The sequence below is a fragment of the Euwallacea fornicatus genome, chromosome 25 (genome assembly GCF_040115645.1).
Source record: "Euwallacea fornicatus isolate EFF26 chromosome 25, ASM4011564v1, whole genome shotgun sequence".
Lineage (NCBI taxonomy): Eukaryota > Metazoa > Arthropoda > Insecta > Coleoptera > Curculionidae > Euwallacea > Euwallacea fornicatus.
Window position 1 is genome coordinate 2,365,321 of NC_089565.1, and position 15,381 is coordinate 2,380,701.

Sequence of the window (15,381 nt, forward strand, 5' to 3'; positions counted from 1 at the left end):
TATTTTTGCAAATATCTCTTAAGATAATGTTCCTAATAAAAAAAAAACTGAAGAGGCAAGAAGAAGAATAAATAAATAAATAAATAAATAATAAAATAAAGAAGAAGAATAAAAAGTTGAAATTAATAACTAAATTCTAAAAATGTCATAAAAAAAAGTTCTGATGTAAAATATTGAGAGCGACCACGAAAACAGAAACGCTCTGGAAAGTATTTTAAACAAGTGTGATTTTAGTTTGTTCGTAATACTAAAGTCATTTTTACCATCAATTTTGAGTTATTTATCTTCACAAACAACAGAGAAATTAATGAAAATAAAAAAAAAATAAAACTGCAACACTCAGTAAATCAAAACGGAAGCAATTGAGGACATGCTTTTATATGAAGTTTTTGTCTCTAAATAAGCCCATGAGTCACCCGTTTCGCTTTTCACCATCCATCAAGGAATACTCTGTGTACAGCTGCTTATGATATTTACAGCTGCTGTGATAATAGCATATACTTGTTATATTCTAATAATATACTGGTTGTACATATATGCATACTTCTTATTTACCCGAGTACTACCATTCTTTGAAATACCTGCATGACGATCTGCTGTACCCTGTATACGTACATATACAGGGTGTCTCAGTAAGTCAGTTATTATAAAGCGATGTGCCAGTTATGGTTCGAGATACTCGAAAACGTTTCAGGAACCCATTGTTTGGCGCGATGAAACGCATTAGATCGCGGTTCTTCACTGTTTTTTACTATTTTCAGTTGAAGGAGTCAACGTCGAGTTACTCGTTTCAAATGGAACATCCTGTATATTTTTGAATTTTTAGATTCCACACATTAAAGCGATTAAACAATTATTAGTTCTCCCTATTTCTAGATTTTACATTTAAGTGCCGTGTACGATTTTTGGCTCTACAGCACGCCCGTAATTCTGTCGATACTCTCGTAATATTGGTAACATGTCTACGGAACGATTGGCCATTCTCGGTCAAATTTGCTAATTTTAACATCGCATAATAATAATTCGAAATGTCTTTGTTGGCTCGAATAAAGTAGCCCAGTCAGCAGTAATAGTTCAGTCATTGCCGATGAAGCCGATGAGCAGAAACGCGATTCGCCGAGTTGTTCGACCTGCTCTGTACGTTTCTACTTGCACGCTCGATCCCTTGTGCGAATAAACCACGGACTTGTGGCTATTCGCGTCTACTCGCTGCAAAACTCCCCCTGTATAATTTGTCCTTCTTTTTTAGTCTTATTGAGAACTTTCAATAAACTTCGAGGAGTTAGTTAATCGGACTTTACCGGAGCCCTCCAATCTGACGACTCCTAAATAGTGATTTCTGCCTCGTTCACGGTTCCGATTTAAAAGGATAATGTCGAAGAAAGGCAGTGAAGCCTTCACCTACCTGCCCAGTCCTAACAACGAGCTGTGCCATCGTCTCTAGTGATAACGTTTTCACTGAAACGACATACCAATTCGAAGGACATATCACACACCACCGCTCCTAATCAGTTCGATTTTCCGGGGGGTTAGCACCCTTAAGATGGTGATTTCGTCTCCAAGAACCGAAGTACCTTTAGGATTTTTACCTAGGACTCTTCGTAATGTAAAAGAGAACCATAGAACCATAGAGAATCATAGAATTTCTTCGACTTAAAAATGAAAATTTTGACCGGTTAACGATCGATCTGGACCTCAATTTTTGTCTTCACAACAGCAGCGGAGGAAATGAAACATCTGAGTGGATATAAGAATTCGATGTATTTGTACACATACTGTGTATGGAATATTATACGATTCATAACATCAAAATACATTTATATAAACTTACTATAGAATAGTAAGAACGGGCGACACTGAGATTTTAAAAATATCAGTTAAAATATCTTCTTAAAATCAGTATGTATCCTAAAATCCTACAAATCAACATTTCTATATCACATATTCATTCACATATAGTTCAGCACCATTTTATTTCTTTAATATTTTTTTCTGAGCAATCTCACCTTCGACGTGTGCCGCACATGAATGTTTTATAACTTCTTTGTTTAAGATTTACTTAATATTTTTAAGGTTCAAACCGTTGTATATTTTCTATCTACAAGACTGTCTTTGTCCTTATATAAGAAACTTATTCGCTACTCAGAAAAAAATTGCTTTCTCAGAAAACTTTTGATCTCTAATGAAAGTTGCCATTTGATCTTCGGTTCTCTTTCACGTTTTAGTTTTGATGTTATTTAGGTGGAGGAGAAATTCAATTTCGAATTCTAAAAGAGCGGAAATTACTTGATTTGATGGTGTCTCAATTAAGTTTGCTTGATGAAAGTTCGCGTTGATTTCTGGAAAATTTAATTTTTCTAAAGATTTTTTTTTTATCCACAATAACTTTATTAATTTTATTTATTATAATACATAATGAACTTCTAATACACTACGAATGCCCAAGTCTGAAGTAGTTTTTCAGCAATTCAAAAATAGTTTTTTTCGCATTTGACCACTTGAAAGTCCGTTGAAAGTCTGCTTAAAAAAGTCACTTAACGCCATACGTGCTTAGGTAATAGACTTACGTTTGTTCGCAGGAAAATATTGCTCTTTCCACCTTTCCACCAAAAACAATGCGGAATAACATTTATCGCCACGTCATTTATAGGGTAAATAAACCAACGCGATATCAACCAGAGTCATTGTTCGGTCATTCAAATTCGGAAAACTCGAATGACCTTTGGGAAAGCTCAAAATCCACTTTGAAACTTCCATTGGAACCAACAAAAAGGTTGACGAACTTGATGATACGAAACTGGTTTTTACGGAACTAATGTCTTCACAATGGTAATTCTCTTTTCGGGACTAGTTAGGTAATTTTTGAAGTATGCACCTTTACGAGAGACAATTTCTTAGAAACAAAAAAAGTATGTTTTTCTCACACCTTGCACCCTGTTTGATGAGGTTGCTGCTCCACAAGCCACCACGCTTCTCGTCAAAAATGCTGAAACTATGGTGCAACGCCTAGTATGGATTATACTGAAAAGAGCGAAGATTGTGAAATTGCAAAAAAAAATAAAAAAAATTGATAACTTTGTTTAATTTTGAAAATTAACTTTCTTTCAGATTTCAACAGGTCCCGAAGCTGAAACTGGAAAGTAAAAGCCGGTTTTTAAGATATTTCGAGCGCAGTTGAGAAACGCCGAAAGTTCATTTTCAATTTGTCTCATCCAAAAAATCACCAAAAACAGCTGTCAAAAGTCGAATAAACTGTTTCAACATTTGTTTGAACGTGCCAGACAAAGATGAACGATTTCATTGAATGTTAATCTTTTTAAGTACTTTTTTGAACTCCACCTCCAGTAGTGCTATTTCTGCTCATTATCAAGTACTTGCAGCGGCCGCATCTGTGGCTATACCTGAAAAACAAAAAAAAAAAACAAAAATCCTCTGAAACCACCTCTGTAGCGTGGAGATGGGAGCCATTCAACTAAGTGATTCAAACTTATCCTCAGTCACCCCAACTATGATGCTGTCCATACGATGACTGAGATATTCGCTTGCCCCATTTATCTAGGATCACGCGGTATAACTATCGTACATAATCTCACATGACAACCCGCTGCTTGTGACACAGGTAGTTTGAAGCTCTGAGAGCCTCATAAAGATAAATTAAACAAAGTAGTTTTCGAATTGTTAAAGAAATATTGTACAGAGTAGCTGAACGTGTGAGAACTATGTTCATTGAATCAGCCTTGGTAGAGCGGATCAATGTGGCTTGAGGCCTGGTGGCAAGAGGCATTCGGAGCAAACTGAGTCACGCGGGCACGTGCACCAACTGGTGACTAAATTTCCAGAAGTTGCTTCTGTCCCGGGACAAAAAAGGCGATCAGGCAGTAGTTCTCCACAAAGGAGACAAAATTAAAATTCATGAGCAGTTTGCAATAAACCCGACTTTATCCACTTGTCAGAAAGCTCCAATAGTGGGCTTATCCCGCGACTAAATACGAAAATTACTGAAATTTCACAAGTTTTACCTTTATAAAGTGCAAATTTTCACGAACAGTGACTCAGACAGAATTCAATTTTGTGAAATTATGATGCACCTCGATGACGTTTCAAAATTGAAATGGGTCAACTACTGCACCATTTAGGTTCTCTTTTATATTGCCGAAATGCTTTCGCAGGATTTTTGATAAATTTTTTTGTTCCCCAGGTATTGTCATTGCGAGGTTTCAAATTGTTATTTTGTATTTTTTTTTCGTCAAAAAAACTTGTCACACAGTGCCGAATCCACCATCACGGCGACATTTTCTTCTGCTTTCCCTCCCTCTGTCCTTAATTTCTTTGCCTGCTCCGCCTTTTTTCTAATCTTAGCGCGCGCTTTGCTTCGTCCAACGTTGTCCTGATTTTTCGTTCGTGTCCTTCCGCCTCTAGTTTCCGAAGTGTCCACGCCTCCACAGCACGTCGACAATGAGCAGAGATAACACCGGCCGAAACGTCGTTTAAAAGAACTCAACAGTGCAAGTCCGAGACTCATCTCATGAAACGTCCACGGTTCTGATCAATTTTCCAGTTTCCTCACGACCAATGTGGAAAATCTGAGGAAGAAGGATGTGATGGTGAAAAATTAGTTTATTTTTACGTGGGCAAATCGAAATTTCTAAATCATTTTTTCTTGATCGAAACGTTGGACAATATTCGCTAAATTCTGTGTTATACCTGCGTATGATTTATGAGAATTCAACGATTCAGAAAGTACCTGTGGGTGACACGTAGAGGGTGAGCAAATTTCATGATTCTCGCGAGAAACCTCGATAACTATAGGAGATGGAGGAACCATTGGGGCACTCCCAACGCCTTTTTGGAGCCAAATTTAATGGAGCGGTGAAAAACGCTCGGTTGTCCCTCGTGTTAGAGCCAGAAGCAACGTCTGGCTTTGGCCGTTTCAGACAAACGCTCCTCAATTTCCTTGTCATGTTAGTTGCGTATACATAGAGTTACTGCAGCATTCAGCGAAAGAGAGCGAGGGTCCTCTATTCGTCGTTCAGAATTTCCTATGGTTAACGGGATCCCCGACACCGAAATTTGCTCAGCACACACCCAAACCTTCAATACCCGTACAAATGTCGTCAAAACGTGTATGTTACAATTAAAGCGCATTTTTTTTTGGTGAAATAAAAACGTTTGCATATTTTTGAAAACTATTATTTACTAGAAAAGATAACTGTAAATTCCTCCATCGACGTGATGACCCAGGTGGAAATTCAGAAAGAACCCTAGAGCCAACTCGCGGATTTCTCCTGTCAGAGCGAAACTCGTTTCCCATTAATTTACTAGTGAATATTTGGTGCTCGAAACGCAACACATTTTTAAAGTGGATGAGGATGAGTTGGGTGCAAGATCGGCGAGCCGCTACAGTCAATTTTCGAAAATCAACGCGTTTCGCTCCGCCATCCTGAGATCTAACTCGATGACCTGAACTACCCTGAAGAATTATCTCAAGCTTGGGAAGGGACTTTACATAAACATAATATCCATGGCCTCAAATTTAAATTTGAAATTTGCGTTAAAATATTTGTAATATTTTTTATAGCTTTTATAAGTGTAGACATCGACAAACAACATCAAAATTCACGATTAAATACGAAGTAAGTCTATGCCCCTCCTTTGTTTTTGTTTTCATACAATTCTTTTCTTGTGTCTTCTCATAGATCAGGTGACAAGATATATTGCGTATTAGAGTTTTTCTTCAAATTTTTTGACGCTCTCCTGCGAGTAAAAATCACCAGAGTCGGTTTGGAAATGGAACCTTGTCACCCATCTTCTTCATCATTATTTACACTCATCGGATAAAAATATACTTAAATGCTATTCACACGTAGTAGGAACATTTATCTTTAGATTAAGAACGTCTTATATACAACAATATTGTAGCAAAAACATTACATTTTAAAATATATTATATTTTATTTTTGGAAGGATTGGGCTTGCTTTGGGACATTGTTGTATTGCTATACAGATGGTGATTTACACATACATTTCTTTTGCTACTTTTGACCGTAAATTCCAACCGATTTTCAGCGATTATTCTTGAATTAGATACATATTAAGTCGAAACAATAATTTTGTGCCAAATGTCTCGTAATACATAATTTACACGTACAAGATAAGCTTAAATGTATGTTCACCATAAAAATGAAGATTTAAAGGCACCCTCGTGTTACAGAAACTGAAGAATTTCTGTTGAACTTAAATATCAAAATTTGCCCCAACGCTTTTTACTGTATAAAAATTATTATTCTTAACTACTCTATATTTGTGTATTATGTCATTGTATATTATAATGGATAATAGAACGTAATAAATGTTTAACATCATCAATAAAGTTCACTATTATGAGGTATATTGCGATTGTTTAACACACAACCAAAATATGCATTTTATATTATTTATTCTTATTTTACCTTACAGTATAATAGTCTATTGTTCGATGACGCTCTGTGGTTTATGTAATATATGAGGAATAAAAAAATAGAAACTATCTTGATCAACCTCGATGTTAAACATTTAAATAAAATTTATTCACTACGTACTTGTTCACCCCTAGTACTAAGCTACCCCCTAAAAAATTAGCCACGCGACTATACCTGCAATTAAGTAAAGTATGCTCAGTGTTGAATTGACAGTTTGTTATTTCTTAGAGTAGGCGCTGTAGTTTCGTCTGAATTCAAATCGAAGTGACTCATTTTTTGGGGCTTAGCGGTTGAAATACGAACGGTTATGCCAATATATTATCGAATAAGTAGTACTTTAAAACTTGAGGTACATTGATTTGGCACAGGACATACTTATGTTCAATAAATAGCTATGAATATTTTCTTTAAATATCTTTATCTTCGATGTATATAATCGTCTACGTGAAATCGACTCGCTGTTCTATGTGGTAGGAATTCAGGAGCTCAAGCTTTACGAAATTTCTGTTAGAAATTCAAGTGTTATCGGACCGTCAAGGTTCTCACTAGCGGTCAAAATACAATTGGAAATACTCTGGGTACGTCCAAGCGGCGACGTAATGGAATTGCTTTCTAACGTTTCGTCCACATCTGCCACGGACACTCACAAAAGCGACGATAGTGAAATCTCACCACTCGCGTCGACGCTGACTGAAGCAGTAATTCGCGAGTTCGGTTCATTTATCGGTGTCTCCCTCGGTGGAGGTGGCGAGGCATGCGCAGATGGAGCGTGCTCAAGGGCGCGCATCTAGTGCTACTCCGATTCCGAGTTAAGCGCGCTGATTTAGCCCATCCCGCTGAAGTTCTCGTCCCGCTTAAACGTCTCAGTGATCTCTCTAGTAACCCTTGGGTGGTAGCAAGTCGCGGTGGGACCGACACTCAGAGCGTATGTTCAACAGCAGTCTTCCGTACAGTTGTTCAACATTTTCTGTACAATTCAACAGCGCAAGAGGTCACGACGGGATAAGATTCATCCCAGAAACGGTTACTCGCTCGATATACTGCTTTATCCAGACTTCCGGAAAGTGTGCCAAAAACGGAGCCTTGTTCACGGCACTTATGAAAGTGCCCATCTATAATGAGGAAATGTGGAATTTCCACTAAAATAACCCGGGTCTCGTTTCCAGTAGCGACGGGAAGCTTTTTGTATATGGTCCGCAGGCTTGGGAAAAATAGCACAACTCACATATAAACCTCTTGAGATGCTGGAGTGTTTTCTACCCTCGCCTACGACTCGTGCGATAAGAGCTACTTTCTTGGCTTGTAATGTAACGTACTAGTTTCGCGCGCTCGTGGGAGATGAAGTCTTTCAAGTTAACAATACTTAGTGTCAAGATGACAAACTCTAGCAGGTCGATAATTCCTATAGAAATGCAAAATGCAAATCAATGAACGATTTGTTCTGGTTTTATCACTACAGCGGAAATTATTTTGTTCGCCGAGTTACCGGCGTTTGCATAGAATGAGTAACCTACATCAATTCCGCCAATCCTGTCCAAGGTTTACCAAAAGAGGAAACTGAGATATTTATGTACGACAAAGTTACAGAGGAATAAGTTTTTTATTGATCCATTTATTTCACGCGTTAACCTAGTTCGGCGTGGAATCGTGAGTTTAGTTCCACTGCGCCGATCCTTCGCCCCCCACCATCAAGGAAGGAGCGCATAAATGCACCGGACTCTGCTACTGTCCGGTACCAATTAGCCCTTTAATCAACAGTGAGCATCGAGAAAGAGAGAAGAGAACTTCGGCCGTCGATCGTTTAGTGATCTCGTCGCGTTTGATGATGTCTTCCGCACTTGTGGACAAAACGGCACGAACCAAATATTCTCAATTGTAATCCGAGTATTACTATTTTGCAATTTTATTCGGGCATTATTACTTTTCAGTTCTAACTCTCTCCCTCTACTAGCCTGAAGACAAAAGGCAAACCAACAAGGGCACATTTGACCCTCTGCTATAATCGAGGACTCGAAGTTAACATACGTTTAATTTTGTCATTAACCCACTATTGTTTCTAGCTTATTTCCCTATGTATATGTCATGATGTATGGTAATGTGTCTTGCAAAGCCTCACATCCAACCTTTTGTCATATGTAGGTTGAGAGGTACACACAGAATTGGGTGATCGAATAAAAATAGAGGGAGCATCCACCACCGGAAGTTTTAATCCGAATGGACTTGATTAATGACAAAAGGGCTACTAAACATCGTTATCTCTATTTACTTTCTGGGCCCAACCATGACCTTCGCCGATACACTCCTCTGGTTAAAATTCCTCAAGAGGTATTCTAGAATACACGCTAAGCTTGTTCCACCAGAGAAGAATCCTGGAATCGCCAGGAATAGTCAGCAAGCAGTGCCCATCTATAAGTCTTCTATATATTTTTGACGGTCTGGATTTTTTTTGACTTCTCTGTTGGAACGGCTAATATACATGGGGTTCAAAAAATCAGACAAACATAGATCTTCGTTAAATCTATGCTTTGAAATCTATTGGGAGAAGTTCGGACAAAAATCAAAGTTGCATTTTTTTGGAGAAATTTGGCGCTCTCACTTTAGTTTCTCAGTTTGCTCAAGCGCTTGCGCAGATTTCAGACGTTCGAATTGCACGGTCGATAATCCCAGTTCGAAAAAAAATTATGCTTAACTTTGAATTTTCGCTAATCAGCGTTAAAATTGCACTCTTCCTGTTGTTAAATGCGAAATCAGTTTTGTTATTGCAAAATTCTAAATTTCTAGCCTCAGTCACTTGTCAAACTCGGAAACTGCCAGTAGCTACTATCCACGGAGGGTGTCTCAAATTCGAAGGTTTTGCTGGGATTTTTATAAAATGAAATTGGGCAATGTTATCACCATCTGGGGTTCTTACATACGAAAAATTTAAAAAACCCAGAATTTTGGGACTCCTCCTATAATTTATTTGTCCAATAAGAATATTTAGATGGTAAAACTGGACCTTGAAGAATTTTTGCCGTATGACCCAGTGATGTTTTTCAAGACTACGTGTATTATCCGCAATTAAACGTAATCAGTTTTAATGGGACATCGTATACAGGGCACTTCATAAACATGCCGACAAACTTCCGGGCTGTGTAGAGTCGATAAAAACAAATATTTAAATGGAATAAAGTTATGTCCGAAATCCCTTCATTTCCAAGATGCAGTACTCAATTTCTTATTCTTTAAATATTTAAAAAACGGTTTGGGACAAGGGCACGATATTAGGGACACGCCGTGGCGCGATAAATGTACATATTTTAGAGTAGAAAGCATATTTCCACCTGCACCAGCGACGTCTGCGCGGCCCTTCGATGGGACGTTTTTAGTTTAAAAAATTGGACGCCACTGACTGTTTTTAATAACATTATATTTTTTGAATATTCCACAAGTTCTTAATAAAAATTCCTCCTAGTGTTTTGTTGTTCAAGTGTCCGTTTTCAAGGTAGAGATCGTTCAAGTTCAAGAAAAAAAATGATTCTTCGTTCCCGTGTCCACCATAAAACTAATATGGGTTTCCCAGTGCAAGTTCTTTTAAATTCTTTGGTAAAAATTAATTATTTTTTTTTTAGTAAGGTTCCGTTAAATTCGAAGCCCTTTACACGCGTAGAAACGTTTCCACGTATCATAATGCTGCACCATAGTCATGTCGCTCGTTTCGCCGTTGTCATGGAAACCGAACGCAATGCGATTTAAATGGTTTTGAAATAAATGAAAAACTGGAATTCGAACACTCCGTACCTCGGAAACGGAGCGATTTCGGCCCCGCAATTTCGACCTAAATGCTTGTTTTCATGAGCCCTACATCTCCCGAAAGTTCGACGACATTCACATGAAACTCCCTGTATATATTATGAGATACTTGTACCGTCACGTCAATAGCATTAAAAAAAGCGCTGAATGATCTTTTATTTTGTTTATATTTTATGTGCTAATACTTAATTGCACAGCTTCGATCGCATATAATCGCTCTGTGTCGCTAATGGTTTTCGAGATCCCCGTGAGCACAGTCGAATTCGGAGCACCCTGTACATGCACATGCCCCTAGATCTCCGCGCCCTCGTTTTACCTCTTATCTTAAGAATGAGTATAAAAGTTTACTGAAATATTCTCTTTAACACTCGTCTATCGAACTACGTAGAGCTTGAGGTCCTCAACAAAGACTAATATCGGACGAATTCTGCAATATTACAATCATTGACTAGAGAAACTGTGTCAATGCCACTTAGTATTGCTTAAGTTTTGGTAACTCACTAACTATTGTTCATCAATCTGTAAAAAAGTAAATAAAAATCTGTTACGGTAAGTATATCACAAAACCTAAAGTTTATTCACAGCCAAATAAACAATGAACCGGATGCGTTTTAGGCTGGTACTGAGGACGGTACTAGGCAACAGTTTCCAACTGTTACTCCTCAAGATGCTGCTAGCGATACTAATGACCTATCCCCAATTTAATCCCGTTTCCCATTAGGGAATAGAGCAGCAGATCGGCCTATTGACCCTGTTGAAGGGTTCTCGAGCTAAGGAAACGAAAAGGCCAGTGGCTCGGAGCAAAAGACATGTAAAAATGGATAGAAAAGGATGGAAAAGTTGACGTGCGTCTAGCGCGGCGTATTTATGTGCGTTGTAAGGTGTTTGGACAAGTAGTCTGCGCGTGCGAAGCACTTCCCACACATGTCGCAGTGATAGGGCCGTTCTCCAGTATGAATCCTCAAATGCCTCGTCAAGTCGCTCTTCCCACCAAAGGCCCTACCACAGAATAGACAAACGAAGGGACGTTCTCCTGTGTGTTTCCTTACGTGCAGTTTAAGATTTTCTTTGGATCTGACACACCTGAAATCACATCATGACATGAAGAAAACTTCATTGCAGGAAATTGTTCGACGCACTTTCCGCAAAACGGACAAGCAAACCTCCGTTCTCTTTGTCGATCAGTGGTGTCGTTGGTTTCGTTGCGCAGCAATGTGGCCAGGGCAGAGCTGTCAGTAGGTTCTGACCGGATTAGTGCTGCAGCGGACGTTGCCAAGCTACCGCTAATTCTAGAATCGATTGTGTCATCTTGCTCAGCTTCAAGCTTCTCTGTGTCGGATGTAGAACCACCCTCACAACCTGTGGAAAAGGACGCACTTGGTTAACAGAACCGAATCATCAGTTCGTTTGAAACTTTGCCGCAACAACATAAGAAACATTGAAATAGAGCCTTAGCGTTGCTCAGACGCTTTGTTTCTACTGAAGCCGGCTTGACGCTAAAGATAACAGCGCATTTGCGATTTTTCCCTGAGGCCAGGGAACGAAACAATTTCATTTACCAGGAGTGTCTTCCGCCTCGGGTTCAGTCTTAACTTTAACATCTGGAATATCTTCGTCGCGGTCAATGAGCGCTTCGTTGCTGCTGGACACCTGATCGCTGCCTTGGTCGCTGGGCGGTAAGGCCGACACCGGGGCCGAAGAATCCCCAGAAACCCTTCGACTTCCATGCAGTCGCTCCAATGCGTGGTTCAGGCGGTGTTTCTTGAATGACTTGAGGTACCTAAACTGCATGCCACAGACATCGCAAGAAAAGAGCTTGTCAGCCGGAAGGCGGGCGCGGTGGTTCTGTTCTCGATGTTTCACGTAGGCTGACCGGTACCGATAGGACTGGCCGCATTGATCACACACGAAGGGTTTGTCAGGACCTGAGGGAGAAATTTTGGTTCTGGGACTCTTTGGCAGTTACTTGTGACCGGTCGGCTCACCAGCAGCTCCGGGTAGATGCTGAAGGGCGGCGTGTTGTTCCAAAAGCCACGGTGAAGGGAATCCGGCCAAACAAGCACCGCATCGGAAGGCGGTGGCTCCGAGGCCGTCAAGGGGTGGTACCAGGCCCGCTTCCAGAAGACCTGCTAGTGGAAAGTGGAGAAGAGGAGCTCCGGGAGTGGAGGCGCGTGATGAGGACGCTGAGGACGGAGGTCGTTCTAGGGAGGAACCGCTGCGTTGTTCGACGTCAGGAATAGGCTGTAAAAATAAATCGATCTATACTTATACCATTTCAATTCACCGAGGAAAGATATATAATATAACTCGATTTCAGAGAGACTGTAACATTTAGAACATCAATATGCAAATTTCACATTAATATGAACATAATATATAAATCATATTGGCGCACGAATCCAAGTTGCAGAACGAGGATCGATGCGATGAAATGATACGTAAATCTTATTTCATTTATCTACTGAAGTCGAATAATTTAATGAAAACTGCATTACAGTCAACTATATCAATCGTTAGTAAAATTATGAATTTGAGGCATGTAATAACCTTGAGATTGCTAAATGTTAGTTTGGCAGCACTGCGAAATACGCACTTTACGCCAATGTAGCCAACGTATAACGGAAAAAAAAAAATCGCAACAGTCCGGCAATGTTTCTTCTAGTTCAACTGCTAGGAGTACAGTAAAGTAGGCATAACCCATCCGGATTAGAAAATACTCTGAAATGGATTAATGAATCCTCGTGAGCGAGATTAATTTAGGTAGGGTTGCCTCGAATTACCTCTATCGTAATTACACATTACAATGTACATCTGTTGCTTAGTTGGGGGTTTTTTTAAAGAAAAAATCGAAATTGGCTGTTCTCCATGAGAGCATGGAAAAAGATGTGCGGGCTCGGAGTATCTTCGATTCTTGGCCGAGACCTCTGATGGCGTAGCTGGTATGTCTAAAATTCAATATCTTCCATGGGGCCATGGAGCGGGAGAAGTAAAAATTTTGGTTCAAAGATATTTTTTCAGATGCATTTTTCCTATTAAATTTTCTGAATAATGAAAAAAAACTAGAAATTCAGCACAAGGCCGTTTGTGATGGGGCCCAACGACCAGGAGGGTATTCCAAATTAAGCACTTGGGACGTTTTGCAATTCCGTCGAAACTGTGCTGGGCACACGTCTTTAGCGCTAGTTATTTTTTTCATCAATATTCTACAGGGTGGTTCACCGATAAAGTACAGGTGCGTGCAGGCATCTTACAACACGTCGAATTTTTTGTATTAAGTTTTTCTCGGACCTCTACGGTAGCGGGGATATCGGCTTCGGACCGTGGACAAGACAATTTGGAAAAAATCGTGTGTTTCTGGCGGACTTTGACCTAAAGTAACCAAGTTTGGGAAATTAATCGACGTCTTCATTTGCCGAAAATTTGAAGTGGACGAGAGCTCAATAACGGGCGGTTCGGGAGTGGGTCACTTTCAAATTACGCAATTTTTCTAAACCTTAATCTAACTAACGGCTAAAACGTTTGACAACCTGACAGTAAATTTAATTTCCCATCTTTTTGCGTTCTTGTGAATTTTCCGATAGAGCGTCCGTTACTTGGGAAAAAATCACTTTCCCGCTAAAACCGATCAATTCGAGCAAAAAGGAAATTACGCGCCTTAAACGCTAAAGCGCCGTGCGCCGGCTGCTCTTCAATTGTTCCGTTGCTAGGACACGACTGTTGTCAAACCGTTGTCATGTGATTTCATCCGAATTCGTGCAGTTTAAAAATTTCTCGTGTGTCTTAGCTGCGTTTGCAGTGATCCCGCTGTGAAATGGGGCTGGGTGAGAGAGGGGGGCAGAGACGAAATCAATAACTAGTGTATTTACAGATCTTTTATTTGTCCAAAATTGTTTTTACAACTATGATATGCATCTTTTATTAAGGTAAGCATTGCAGACATAAGGCAAATAAAAAATTCTAATAATTAATAACTCTAGTATGTATGTATCTATGTTAATTAATAATATGGTGCCTGAAGAAACGGAACATAAATAATATATCAGAAATAACAAGAGATGCATATAACAAAGGGGCATACACTATGATGGTTTTTAACGAGGGAAACAAGCGTATTCTTTATGACATGAAGGAAACTTAATAGTTTAAAATTCTAAGCAGGTTATCAATAGATAAATGTCTACATCTCTCACTAACAGATGCTGTTCGGAAAAATAGATAGTAGGTATAGTCCCGGCTACAGATAGCTGAGTGTAACGAAAATGCATTCGCATAGTAACTCCCACCAATATTTCACGAGAAAATAATAATAAAAGGGGCTTTTTTTGCAACCGGGAAGCAGTTTTCGTTAATACCAAGCCGAACAGTGTGGCCCCCGCAGGGAAAGAAAATTGCGCCTGGAACTCTACCGACAACAATCAGAACTACTAACCCACTACAAAACATACTCAACGACAACTAATTTATGAATATGTTTCATACAATCAATGCCTCATTCAAATCGGCCAAGTTTTTCTGTCGCCCCATAAAACCGCCCATATGGGAGTCATAAATAAGTAACGAGAATTGTTCGGTGAAAACGGCAATTTCTGCAAATGAAATGAAGGTGGCATATTAATAACGAAATTATACAGAACTTAATTGTGGGTGTACGCAATTATACAGAGTCGCGCCTCCATTGGTTCTGACGAAGGAGTGTTCGTCTGTTACTGCGAGAACCATAAAAATTGACCTATGCCCGGCCCTGCCCTGCCCTCCCAATGGACCTATTAACATGTTTACTACTGGGCGATTTGACATTAGGTCATGTGGAAGTCCATCTATCTGTCCATACTAGGCGGATACGGTACCCGACGTCGTACACCTTTCGGCACCGGGCAATAACTTTAACTTCGAAGCAGAAAAGGGCCGGCCACTGGTACTACTTCGGCTTAACGATCATGTCTGATTGTTGTCTAGCGGTTGGAAAACTTGACGTTTCGCAATGCCCTTGGTGGGAATTATACTATAACAAACTCCCTAAGAACCGAATCCATACATATATGAAGTAAAGTGCTATTTTTGCTACAGAATAAAAAGGGTCTCAGCGGGTGAACATTAAGTACTATTAAAGGTTGAGTAGATATAATTTACT

The 15,381-nt window shown here is 39.5% G+C and overlaps 1 protein-coding gene across 6 annotated transcripts in view; it reads right to left on the bottom strand.

Annotated features, from left to right (window-relative positions):
- Nucleotides 1–1,742: 1,742 nt before the first annotated feature.
- The window catches only part of LOC136347008 (GDNF-inducible zinc finger protein 1-like), an 84,904-nt gene continuing 71,265 nt past the window's right edge, over nucleotides 1,743–15,381 (bottom strand). For all 6 annotated transcript variants that reach the window (XM_066296633.1, XM_066296634.1, XM_066296629.1 and 3 more), the window contains 4 exons: nucleotides 12,236–12,491; nucleotides 11,810–12,175; nucleotides 11,390–11,609; nucleotides 1,743–11,333 (listed from right to left, as the gene is read on the bottom strand). In XM_066296633.1, coding sequence (XP_066152730.1) covers nucleotides 11,102–11,333; nucleotides 11,390–11,609; nucleotides 11,810–12,175; nucleotides 12,236–12,491 — 1,074 coding nt within the window. In that variant the 3' untranslated portion in view covers nucleotides 1,743–11,101. The remainder of the gene's footprint in view (nucleotides 11,334–11,389; nucleotides 11,610–11,809; nucleotides 12,176–12,235; nucleotides 12,492–15,381) is intronic.